Here is a 13,067-nt window from a genome sequence, read left to right as displayed (position 1 = left end):
GTGTTCAGTGTTCACACAAAACGGCATTTCAAGCCTTACGTTATGTGTTTCCCTTCGTGTCCAAAAGCATTATATATACTTATATCCGACATTCCCCCACAGACCGGTATGGTGCATGCACCACTACCCTGGCTGGGAGTCAGAGCAGATTGTTATGTGACCCTGGCTCACTCCCCCTCTTATTTCTGGGTACAGATTAAGAGCCCACAACTCAACGATCTGGTCAAAATCACCGAACTTATGCAAACCACTTGCGAGGTAAGCTTCCAATTATCTGAACTAAGAATGTTGTATTTTGTTCCCCAAAGAACTTCTATTTAATTTTTCTACACATATTATATTTTTGGTGTAAAAGTAAAACTCAATATTTTGCACCTTTAAGAAAGAAAAAAAAAAAGCTCATTATTAATATTCGATCATGATTATGTTCAGGAGCTAACCCCATTATTGCCCCTCCCCTTAAATGTGTATTTCCGTTGTCAGGCAGCTCCCCCGGAACACACGGTCGAATTCTACGTGAACGAGATGGGTTATGGGACTGTTAGAGGTGGTTCAACAGTGGTACAGAGTATTTTATGGATGTGGGTGACCTGTCATGGTACAAGCTGTATGGATACACTCGACTCCGTACGTCCTCCGTTACTGTGTTACTCAGTTACTCTGTTACTCTGTTACTCTGTTACTCTGTTACTCTGTTACTCTGTTACTCTTTTACTGTGTTACTATGTTACTGTGTCACAGTGTTTACTCTGTTTACTCTGTTAACTATGTTACTCTGTTACTCTGTTACTCTGTTACTGAGTTACCTGTGTTACTGTGTTACTCTGTGTCTATGTTACTTGTTGTTACTCCCGTTACTCTGTTACTCTGTTACTCTGATACTCTGTTTAGTTACTGTGTTACTCTGTTACTCTGTTACTCTGTTACTCTGTTACTCTGTTACTCTGTTACTGTGTTTACTCTGTTACTCTGTTTACTCTGTCGTACTCTGTTAACTCTGTTACTCTGTTACTGTGTTTACTGGTGTTACTCTGGTATATTGTTACTCTGTTACCTAGAGTGGAGTTTTTATTACTCATTGTATTTTACTGGAGTATTTTGATGAGCTAACCCCATTATTGCCCCTCCCCCCCCTGTTAAATGTGTATTTCCGTTGTCAGGCAGCTCCCCCGGAACAACACGGTCGCTTCTACGTGAACGAGCTGGTATGTGGACTGTTTGAGGAGGATCAGCAGTGGTACAGAGCTATTGTACTGGATGTGGGGACCAGTCATGACAGCTGTCTGGATACCCTCGACCCGTACGTCACTCCGTTACTGTGTTACTCTGTTACTCTGTTACTCTGTTACTCTGTTACTCTGTTACTCTGTTACTCTGTTACTCTATTACTGTGTTACTATGTTACTGTGTCACTGTGTTACTCTGTTACTCTGTTACTCTGTTACTCTGTTACTCTGTTACTCTGTTACTGTGTTACTGTGTTACTGTGTTACTCTGTTACTATGTTACTCTGTTGTTACTCCGTTACTCTGTTACTCTGTTACTCTGTTACTCTGTTACTCTGTTACTCTGTTACTCTGTTACTCTGTTACTCTGTTGTTACTGTGTTACTGTGTTACTGTGTTACTCTGTTACTCTGTTACTCTGTTACTCTGTTACTCTGTTACTCTGTTACTCTGTTACTCTGTTACTCTGTTACTGTGTTACCCAGAGTGGATTATTTATTACTCGTTGTATTTTACTGGATTATTTTGATTGGAGCCCCATGCTTTTCTGTAATCTGACTCTTATTAAGTACACTACATTCCTAGCATATTTCCAGGTTTCATTAAACAGGGTTTAAATTACTTATCATACCTTAGCTGGAGGTAACATACTAAAGATCATCCTGTTCACTGGTGGTTCCAACTTACTCCAATTTCAATAGGGCTAATATCTCGGTCAATATATTGAACTATATATAACAATATACTCCATCATTATATATTGCTAATATTCTCTAAAACCTTACAATTGTCCTCATTACAGAGCTCTGTTCCTGCCGAACAGCCCAACACCCCAGTTCAAATGGAGGGACGCCTGGAAAGTGAAGCTGTTCTTTGTTGATTACGGTAACATTGAGTGGGTGACGTTAGATAGGATCCGCAGGAAGAAGTTCCCGTATCCTAACGGCCAGGCTTTCAGATGCAGTCTCGGCAGTATTACACCCAAGGTTCGTTTGTTAGGATTAAGTTGTGTAACCTGTTGAAGATGCAGTCTCGGCAGTATTACACCCAAGGTTCGTTTGTTAGGATTAAGTTGTGTAACCTGTTGAAGATGCAGTCTCGGCAGTATTACACCCAAGGTTCGTTTGTTAGGATTAAGTTGTGTAACCTGTTGAAGATGCAGTCTCGGCAGTATTACACCCAAGGTTCGTTTGTTAGGATTAAGTTGTGTAACCTGTTGAAGATGCAGTCTCGGCAGTATTACACCCAAGGTTTGTTTGTTTGGATTAAGTTGTGTAATCTGTTGAAGATGCAGTCTCGGCAGTATTACACCCAAGGTTTGTTTGTTTGGATTAAGTTGTGTAACCTGTTGAAGATGCAGTCTCGGCAGTATTACACCCAAGGTTTGTTTGTGAGGATTAATTTAAAGTTGTGTAACCTGTTGAAGTGCGTGTTGCATTGTTATTAGATTATATATTCGCATTTATCCACACTATTTACATTACTCCACACAAAGCATGAAATTGTGCTGTATATGAGTGGTGATTTCGCTCTGAGAATCAGGGACAGTAGCTCAATAGGTAGAGCAAGACACGCGATATGTCGAGGTTCTGGGATCATTCCCCAGTTGTCCCCAGTTTTTCAGAGCTAGTCATCACATATAGACAGCATGAGAGTAGGCCCTGCCATCTCGAAGTGCGTGTTGTATTGTTCAACCGTAACGGTAAACTGATTCCCTTGAGACATTATAATTAACGAGCTGAAGTGCTGTCATATGAGATTGTAGTGACATCGTTTTAACAAGAAAACATTCTGCCCCTGTCTCTTGTTGAATGGTTTTTAATTGAAACAAAATACAGCAACTTATAGCTTATATGGCAGTTATTAGTTGATTGTAACTTGAAAAAGGAGTATTATAATAACTTCGAGTGTGGTCTTAAAAACAAACTTTAATAAAATTGGAGGTTAGTTCTCGGTTACTTTGTAGTTTTAGTTACTGCTGAAATGTGAACCTTGAGCAGCACTTAACCGTTCTGAACTTTCTTACCAACTTTTCTACAGACTTGTATTTCAACTACCTAGCTAGTGTATTTGATGACCCGTCCGTAGCTAGAATCATCCTTAGACATCATTTCTGAGTGTAACTATAGCATGTATAGGTGGTACATGTTTACAGATCGTTGAACCTTTTGAAATGTGGAGCTTGTGGTTGTTTATTTAATTCCAAACATTCTAATGAAATCCTATCAGTGAGTCTAAATAAACATCGACAGGGTGACCGACAACTGAACCCAATTGAACCTAGTTAACACGCAGTTAACAGGCACCCAATCAGCTTAATTGGGTGACCAATCAGCTTAAATCCTTATTGCACGATACAGACTAATGGCTTTGCCTGACGAGGCTTCCTATTGCTAACCAGCTTGTCTTAATTAACAATTCATATCACAATGTAATTGGATATGGTAATTGGATATGGTGTATATATTGATATCTTATCACATAACTGGCACACATTTTCTTTGTTTAAAAAAATAATCAAGTAAAATGTAAGAGTGTTTGTTGAGTGACCGTTTATATATTATTTAACGGGACACACTGAATTAAAGTAAATACCGATGACACGGAAATAATAGATAGATAAGAGTTAAGTAAGTAATAGATAAGTAAAGAGTCAAGAGATAAGAAATGAAGGACCTATATTTTGGATTGTGGATAATTTTATTTAAGCTCAGTTTTTAATTAACTGATCGATGTTAACTAATTAACTAATTACCCAATTAACTAGGAGGAGTGGAGTAAGGAGATTTGTGACGTGTTCAAGAACATAACAGAGAACAGAGACTGTGAGTCGCTCCAGATGACTGTTGAGGCTGTTAAAAGCGAGAAGGCTCACTACGGTTTCAAATCAAGACTCAATGTAAGTGTCTCTTGGGGACGCTATTTGTTTATTTTGCTTATCTCTTGTTTTATCATGAGATAATCTCAGATATAGTGATCCTCTATAATGTTTAGTGTTGGTAAATGTACTCATTATGTTTCATGGTTTCAGTGATTATGTATATTACATTTTGATGATTACCGGTACATTAACATTCATTTTTTAACATTCTGAGATTTCTGCTGAAGAAAATATTTAGAGATATTACTTGACTGTCACGAATATTGTGTGTAAGATAAGCTAACGTACGTTTGACTGGCAGGAATGGTGTCAAAAGAGGAAGCACGAGTTCGCAACATTCACCAAACCTCTGAACAGTGACTGTGGGTGGAGAACAAGGTACTTTTACTGTCAGCATTCTTTACATTATTATTGTTATATTTACACATTCTTATCTTTACATTATTATTCTTCACATTCTTATTTTCACCAGCAGTCTTATCTTTACCTGAGTTTATCTACTATATTTCGTTCAGCCGTAATAACCAATAGGTTGAATAAACTCCACATTATTAATACGGTAGAAATATTCATTTTATTAAACATTTATTTAAATAATTTTTTATTTCAGTTGTACGATAAAGCATCCTACGAAAGGCTACAAAACATACCAAGGCTTTTATCAAAACAAGAAGAACGACGCTGAAGCTAGTGCAGCTCAACTCGTCATTAGAGACTGGGATATTACACTTCTTGATTCTAAAGATATACCAGGTACCATTTTATACCTTTTCTTGATATAGAATTATGAAGCTTCAGAAAAAGAGTTATATTTTTATTTGGTACAAAGCTTCACACAGAAGAACTGTATTAGAATTATGTCAAATCTATGATTCTGCCAGCAAAGATTCCATTTTGGCTGGCATAATCACGCCGTTCTGTATTTGATGTGTAGTCTGTAGAGATGAATATTCCAAGATGATGTGTCAAGTGTGACTGATATCTGTAGAGTAAATTACTTTACTCTGAGTATACACTTGCAGTGTGATCACCTCTTTAAAATTATATAATGTCCGCAACCATCTGAAGTTACCTTTCGTAGTGGTGAAACAAATGATGGTCAAATTGAATAGAAAATGGTACACACCTTTAGAAAAGTTCCATGGTGTGGTGTAATAACGTTAATAATCCACCTGTATTTATGATTATGCATGTCGCGGGTCGCACACGTACGGGTATATTCATTTCACCGTACATAAACAGTTTGATAGGACCTCGCTGTTAGATTCATGGTTCTTGTTTGTCCGACAAATCTTTGCAAAAGGAGTAATAGTCGATTGTCATCCTTTTGAAGCAGTTGTGAACTATCGCAATATATTTTTACGACTATTATTAGCAACCCTGAAACTTGGCTACCTTGTCACCTCATTCGGCAATCGAATATGGGTCCACAAAGGTTGTCTTTTAAGGAACGCGCGAAGCCCAATCCGTTTGATATGGCCCGCGCATTTACCCGCGCGCGGAGTTGATGAAGCTTTTCAGCTGCGCGGGACCGGATAGCACACGGTCAGAAAGACAAGGGCAGTCTAAAATTATGGTTTGGCTGTCAAGTTGATGTCCATTATCTTCGGGACTTAACCAGTTAAGGCGATTGTGAAAGATGTTCAGCTACCTTAGACGCTAAAGTTCGTGTAGTACCATATATCATTTGAGTTCGCTAAGACCTTTTGGTTGGGTATTCAGTTTCATGAAATCTTTCACAGTTTTAATAAGTGGCCCCCTACAATAGGTTTATCTTTTTGAAGTTCAATTTACTAATATGCCACCTCAGTGGCCTATCGTCAAACATAAGGATATATGGAGTTTTAATTCTCGTATCTCCAAACGAGCTGGATTTTCTAAAAAATTATTGTTGACAGAAGTGGGATTCGAACCCACGCTCTTTCGAACTGGTGCCTAAAACCAGCGCCTTAGACCGCTCGGCCATCCTGCCATGTCAAGTGAATTTGTAATACATTTTATATAATATGTATATTACTACAGTCATTTATGGACATAGAACTGGAAGCAAAAATGGCTAATTTAACCAAGTTTGCTCTATTTTGTGCAAATTTTCTCTGGTTTTTAATAACTTGAAAAGTAAGCATTTGAGGGTACATGTTGCTTCATCAGTTGTACATAAACATGTCCATTCTGCACAATTTGCACTAATTTGATTTCTGGTACCGAAAATCAGTTTTCGCCAATAACCGAAAAAGTTGGCACTTCAAGGGATATGTTTCTTCGTAAGTCGTATATAAATGTGCCAATTGCGGTTCTTTTGCATTCTACGCGAGAATTGATGAATCCGGATTTTTGGAACATTTCCGGAACATGGGGACAAAAATGGGACATGCATTTATTTGCCCTAATAAGCCCTTGAATGGTGCCAAAAATAATTGTAAACGATGGATATAGTTGCAAGCTAGGCTAGAGCCATCGAAAGTAGCATAACATTACCCAGGTTCATGGAATGAACGGAAATGAACGAAAATGAACATTCTCCTCAAAGTGCTGCGAATGGTTCAAAATTGGTCGCAACGAGTTAATATTCGTCATAGGACCACTACAACCAAGTTTGGGAATCACTGCATGTCTAGAACCGATGTAACCAATGTTCCAGAATGTTCCATTTTGTCCCAATAATCCTCCTGAGTATCCAGATTTTTGGAACATGGGGACATCGAAGTATTGGCTGTTGCCCATTTTGAAGTCTCTACGACCTTCAGGAGCAAAGTGTCAGTTGCATCATCGGGTCAACATGGGCGTGGCCCTCCTGGGGTTTCCCGACGGTAAAAATGTCTTCACTCGGAAATCGTTTATTCATACCGTTGGGAAGGTATGTGCAAAGTTTCGTGAATATCTAGAATTTTGCAGGTACACGTCCATAAATGACTAGTATAGACTGTATTGCGTCAGTCGAAATTAGCTTTTATCATCTTATTGACAGTTTTATGTACGTTGTAATAAGTTATTATTAGTTCCAGACTAGAATTCCATAGAATTTCACTCATGTCGGATGTTTCATTGCTAATAACTAAATAACCTGTTAATCTTCTAAGCTCTACGGTATTTTATATCAAATTAACAATGTAAGAAATGACGTCAGCATCGCTCAGCATCCGAGAAGAGTGAATTATATGGAGCCCTTGTCTGGAAATATATGGGGGGGGGGGGGGGGGGGGGGGGGGGGGGGGGACCTTATCTTTGTTCGAAAAATAAACATTTCCGATTACCGATATAATAATGCTAATACGTATATATGATGCTCTATTGAGCTGAAATGTAGCTATACTTACTAATAAGAGGACGGCGAACACGATGTTAATGTTCATCATAATTCAACAGCAAACAACCAGGATAAGAATTTTGAAATGACCGGGACCGGGATCATTTATCCAATTTGAAATTGGCCGGGATCAGTCAATTTTGACCGGGACCGGGATCTATTTGGACACAAAATTTAGCGGAATCAACTATTAGTGCGGAAGTGATAACAAATTTGTTGAGTTTCATATTATAGATGATATGATTTCTATTTTCTACTAGAAATTTTCCCCCGTCACGCTGCAAGTTGTTTTCAAAATCTTGATAGAAGTTGTATCTAAAATCCCGGTAAAATTGGTACTTTTGCTGGGACCGGGATTTGGTAAAAAATCCGGCCGGGCCCCGGAACCGCGTAATTCAAGTTAAAGCCGATGTCCATGTGACCAAAAATAGGCAATGGGGTCCTCCTCCCCCCCCCCCCCCCCCCCGGCCCCTCAATATATTTCCAGACGAGGGTTGAAGGGTTCCATAAAATTTCACTCATGTTGGATGCTAAGCGATGCCAACGTCATTTTTTAATTTGATATATTATTGATTATTGACGTGCGTTTTAAACAAATGCCAGGAGAGTTGACACTTCTAAATGGCATTTTAAGCGTTTTCAAAATATTGCAATAAATTCATATTTATTGCAGTTTTAAACTAATTACAACACTACAAATCTATTACATTTATTATTATATTAATTGAGGAAACGATGTAACAGAGTCGATATATTTTAATGTTGCCATGGGGTGGCAAGTCCCCATACATCGTGGTCCGGTAGTTTCATTGCGTCCTAATATACCTTACGAGACAAGTCTGTGGTTCTTCGAAAAAAAACACCATATTTTCAGACTACCAAAATTTAGGTCACCATAATTATTTTTGCGTATTTTCCTTTATTATGACTTAGATTATGATTAGAAGTTAAGTTGAGGTCAATTTCCAAAGGCTCCGGAGAAATTGTTTACAAGATGAAACAGCTGATCAGGGAAGATCTTTGCATTTAATGTTCTCAAATATTGTGTTTCGATTTTGTAAAATAAGGAGATGGAAAAAATCCCCCATTATACCATGATTTAATTTGGGGTACAAAGTTTGGCGGTTTTCGGAAAAGATTCCCATATTTTCGTTCCCAAATCATTTAGGTCACCGAAATTATGACGAACATAATTATGTCTCGTAAGGTATTGGTCCAAATGAACATGAACCCGAACGAAATATTGAAGACCTCTTTTTTTCGTCTGAATCAATTAATTAACTTAATTGATTCAGACTGCTGTTTACCGTAAAACATCCGGCATGTCCCTGGCTCGCCAATGTTTCTTGTTATATTATTTCAATTCCAAATTAATTAAATTATTTAAATACTACCATTTCAGCTCATTGGATCGAAGTTATTTTGGAAAACAAAGACACAGACGAAGCTTACAACAAATCTCTGGTATGTTTTGTGCGAATATGATATATTTGATGAGAAGTACATACAGTAGAAGTAGATGCAATGATACGCTATATCAAACTGAAATTATACTTAAAACAGAATTAAGTTTGGCAACTTTTAGTGTCATTGCCGTAATATAACTCATTCTAAATAGTAACTATGCTTACCTGTTATTAGCAACACCCGAATCAAAGTGTCTGGTTACATTCTCTTAAAGTTTATGGTTTGTATTATCGTAATGTTTCAGGTTGAATCCGGAGTTGCTATCCCAAACACCTCAATATACGACATTTGTTTCAGGTTGAATCCGGAGTTGCTATCCCAAACACCTCAATATACGACATTTGTTTCAGGTTGAATCCGGAGTTGCTATCCCAAACACCTCAATATACGACATTTGTTTCAGGTTGAATCCGGAGTTGCTATCCCAAACACCTCAATATACGACATTTGTTTCAGGTTGAATCCGGAGTTGCTATCCCAAACACCTCAATATACGACATTTGTTTCAGGTTGAATCCGGAGTTGCTATCCCAAACACCTCAATATACGACATTTGTTTCAGGTTGAATCCGGAGTTGCGATCCCAAACACCTCAATATACGACATTTGCATCCCCAAACAGCCGGATCTGTCGGAAATCCCAACTCTCAAGTCTGAGATGGCTGTCTCCTACAAGTAAGATAAAGAAATACCCATTTTAACACAGTTTTACCGTCAAATACAGAGTTCATTAAGTCTCCAGGACAACGGAAATAGTTCAATTTATAATTAGTATTATCTGTGTTTAATAACATCAGAACTACATCTCTAAGTAAGTGTTGCTCCAAAAATGGTGTGTTTTGCAACCTATCTCTAAAAACGAGCTCCAACTTGATTTTACCCGAAAAACCCATTACCCCCTTTGTCTCTCCCCCAGAGTGGAAGATTCCAGCGACGAAGAATCAATGAGTTCCGAAGAAGAGGAGCCCTCGTACAGTCCCGCACAGGTTGAACCTGACGACGTGGAGCTGCCAGAGATCGGAGACCTTGTCTACATGTACATTACTCACGTTCAGAGCCCCAAGAACATCTGTATGAGGAACATTGATGGGGATAATGACAACATCTTGACAGATATGGAGGATGAATTGACGATATATGTGAACGATGCTGGAACTCCCTTAACCTCCGTCCAGGTTAGCTTTTTCGCGCCAAATTTGAGGTTGCTGAGGAAAAAAACAGAGAATATTCCTGTCGTTTCATTGGGAATGAAATTGGCATTGTCAATCAATGGTTTAATTCTGGAAATTTGATGTTCCATGAAACTAAAAATAGAATCATGATGTAATGCTCTGTTTAAGCTTATCAGCTTTTTACTTAATACCATCGTAGTCAGCTGAATCCATATAATGTAATGTTTGTTTGCAGGTTGACACGTTATGTGCTGTACTCTCGGAGAAATACTACTATCGGGCTAAAGTTCTCAGACTTCTAAAGAACAATCGAGCGGAGGTTTGTAACTTACATTTTTAAATAATAACTTAGTCAGATTGGGTTTAGACGTGTCTTAATCTCTTGTACCTAAAACTTTAACCATCATTAGTCATTATCTAACCTTACTCAAAACCCTCAATCTCAACTAAACCTTAGCGTACAAACCATGGAATAAAATTATGGTTACTATACTGCCGATTAGCAACAGATAGTGAAAACAATTTTTATTTCGAACTATACCACTGTCAGTTGTCACCATTACTTATCGAAGAAAGACATATTATTCAGCTAATGATAATGAATTAGACATTAATATACTGATCATACAAAATAGTTTTAAACGATTAAAACATTTACCTTTTTTTCGTGTTTTCCAGTCCAAGCTTGGGACTGAATTAAAAAATTGTAAATATGACTCACGAAAAAGCATCCCATGGACAAAAATGTGGAAGGAAAAACTTGCTCTCATCGATACGATTGTAATAAATATATGAAATAAAAAACTAGGTCGCTGGAATTGAATCGCAATTCACAATTGTCACTAAAAACCGCCCAATTTTTGTCCGTGAGGTAAAAACATGTAATATAATGATAAATTTAACCTTATAATATACCCCTATGAGAGGTAATATTAATCAATATATTATCAACCAAACAATAAATCATTAATGATCAATCTATCATAATCAATATGCTTACAGTCATATAGATATATATTTTTTCTGATTTTCTTCTCGTCCCTTCAAATTTCTCTTACAGACACAAACAAAACTCGGGCCTAAAATCAATCCTCAAAATATTTGAGTTACACGACTTGGCACATAATGTATCTTGTCCAATCGTTTTACCTCCCAATTCCTCATATTTTTCTGAGTGCTATAGTGTTCTCTCTAACCGACATCCTCTCTCTCATCGACAGCTTCTCCACAAACTTGCCCCTCAGTCCGCTACACCTGGAGATGATTATAACAGGATTCAGTGCTGCATTCAGTATGGGCAACACTGTCCCCAACACGGCCATTGTCAGTATCTGGGGATCAAATATGACCTTGAATTTAAGAAGAAGGGTGTAGATAGCATACGCGGAGTTACAGACCACGAACAGGACCGACATCAGGAACACGGTGATAGTGGCATGTCTCTGTTCTGTGCTGGTCGGACAACTCCTGGGTTTGTAGAGAACAATCACCTGAACCACACAGGTCATGGTGATCACCAGAACCGGCACCAAGAAGGGCACCACCGTGAACAGCGCTCGGAGGGTGGATTCTAGCACTGAGTATAAGTTTGAGTCGCACAGGGCGATTTCTGATTTGAAGTTGAAGCGGTTCATGCTGAATGGTGTTATCCCCAGTTTGGTGTAACACTCGTCCGAGTCGAACAAGTCTTCAATGTCCTTGCCCATGGTGGTGGCCTTAATGTATGTCTGGTAACCAAATCCTTGTCCTGGTCTTCCTCCTGCTGTCTCAAACGACAAATAAATGTCAATCCCTGCAATTGCGACCCAGATTGCACTATACAGCGCACAAGCCACTATTACTGTTTTCATGTTTATCAGCCGGAAAGGTCGGAGTATAACAGTAGTTCGGTAAACAGCCAACGCCAAGTTGTTAAATATAGAGGATCTGTAGCTTACAGCAATGAGTGTGTAGCTGATAACAGCATGGTACCTGTCCACATCATTCCAGTCTTTAATGATACGTTTATGAAACAGCGCCGTGACTACCGACTGGTATATCACCCCAACTGCCGTCAAGATGTCAACTGTTGATATGATAGTATAGATCAGAGGAACCACTGTTAGTTGGCTCTTGCGATAGTGGTCAATAACGAAGCTGCTGAGTACTATAGTCATGATGCTGAGCAGTACACATGGTACACTGATCCAGAAATAGGGTTCCAGCAGGTAGGCGTAGGTGTCAGCTTGGGCGCTTGCCAGGCCACTGCTGCTAGTCATTACGCTGGTGGTTACTGTCACTGCGTTTGTTATGTCGACTTCTCCCGAGTTTCCCATTATATGCCTTGACTTTCTTGGAAAGTAGCAAAGAATTAGATAATGTTTATTTTTATATGAACGTTTGATGAATTTAAAATACGGTGCAACTTCCTGAAGTAATACTACTGTGTCGGGGTAAGTAATGAAGACGTCAAGAAGCGGCGGCTTGTTAAATACCAGGGATCGTGTTAAATAACGTACATTTTTGCTAAATTGTTTCGGCAGCTCTAAAAGTACAAGTTGGCAAGACGATTTTGATCAAATTAAAATATTTACTGTATGATACTTTTAGATAGTAGTAATCATCGGAAACTATAAGTTAAATAAATAATAAAATTTGTCCCATATCCTTCATCCAGGTGTATCAATAATATTTCAGGGGGAAAATCATATCAAAGTTTATTTCATCATAAAAATATTAAAGTTATCCAGAACTTTCTTAAACGAAAAACTGAACAAGTTAGGCCAATATTATTAGGATGGATAGGTTTTGAAGTGATCTGTATTAAAGCAGTATATATATGTATTTTATAGAGGTCCAACTGACCATTATACAGTCACATAACCCGGATTACAAGTAATCCGGAGCTCGCAATTAGCAAAGTGGCTACGTCGGACAGGTTGCAGTTTTTGTGAAATCTTCTGCCCGGTGTCCTACCATTGCCTAATACTATTCTATAGAAAGCCTTGCGTGGCAGCTATAAACCCAACCAAGGT

At 38.4% G+C, this 13,067-nt stretch overlaps 1 protein-coding gene and 1 non-coding gene across 2 annotated transcripts in view; one reads left to right on the top strand and one right to left on the bottom strand.

Moving 5' to 3' along the window:
- Positions 1-13,067, top strand: part of LOC134812434 (tudor domain-containing protein 7B-like) — a 62,332-nt gene that overhangs the window by 2,824 nt on the left and 46,441 nt on the right. Inside the window, exons 7-16 of the mRNA XM_063819856.1 lie at positions 103-258; positions 1,161-1,300; positions 2,029-2,212; positions 3,994-4,125; positions 4,409-4,485; positions 4,718-4,860; positions 8,817-8,878; positions 9,444-9,556; positions 9,798-10,056; positions 10,289-10,372. Of these exons, the coding sequence (XP_063675926.1) occupies positions 103-258; positions 1,161-1,300; positions 2,029-2,212; positions 3,994-4,125; positions 4,409-4,485; positions 4,718-4,860; positions 8,817-8,878; positions 9,444-9,556; positions 9,798-10,056; positions 10,289-10,372 (1,350 nt within the window). The remainder of the gene's footprint in view (positions 1-102; positions 259-1,160; positions 1,301-2,028; positions 2,213-3,993; positions 4,126-4,408; positions 4,486-4,717; positions 4,861-8,816; positions 8,879-9,443; positions 9,557-9,797; positions 10,057-10,288; positions 10,373-13,067) is intronic.
- Positions 6,000-6,079, bottom strand: Trnal-uag (transfer RNA leucine (anticodon UAG)). The gene has a single exon. It is a non-coding gene; the product is annotated as a tRNA-Leu (tRNA).

This window comes from Bolinopsis microptera, chromosome 3 (assembly GCF_026151205.1).
Source record: "Bolinopsis microptera isolate Bmic1 chromosome 3, MBARI_Bmic_1.0, whole genome shotgun sequence".
Taxonomy (NCBI): domain Eukaryota; kingdom Metazoa; phylum Ctenophora; class Tentaculata; order Lobata; family Bolinopsidae; genus Bolinopsis; species Bolinopsis microptera.
Note: the sequence above shows the minus strand (reverse complement) of the source record. Positions and strands in the feature narration are given on the sequence as shown.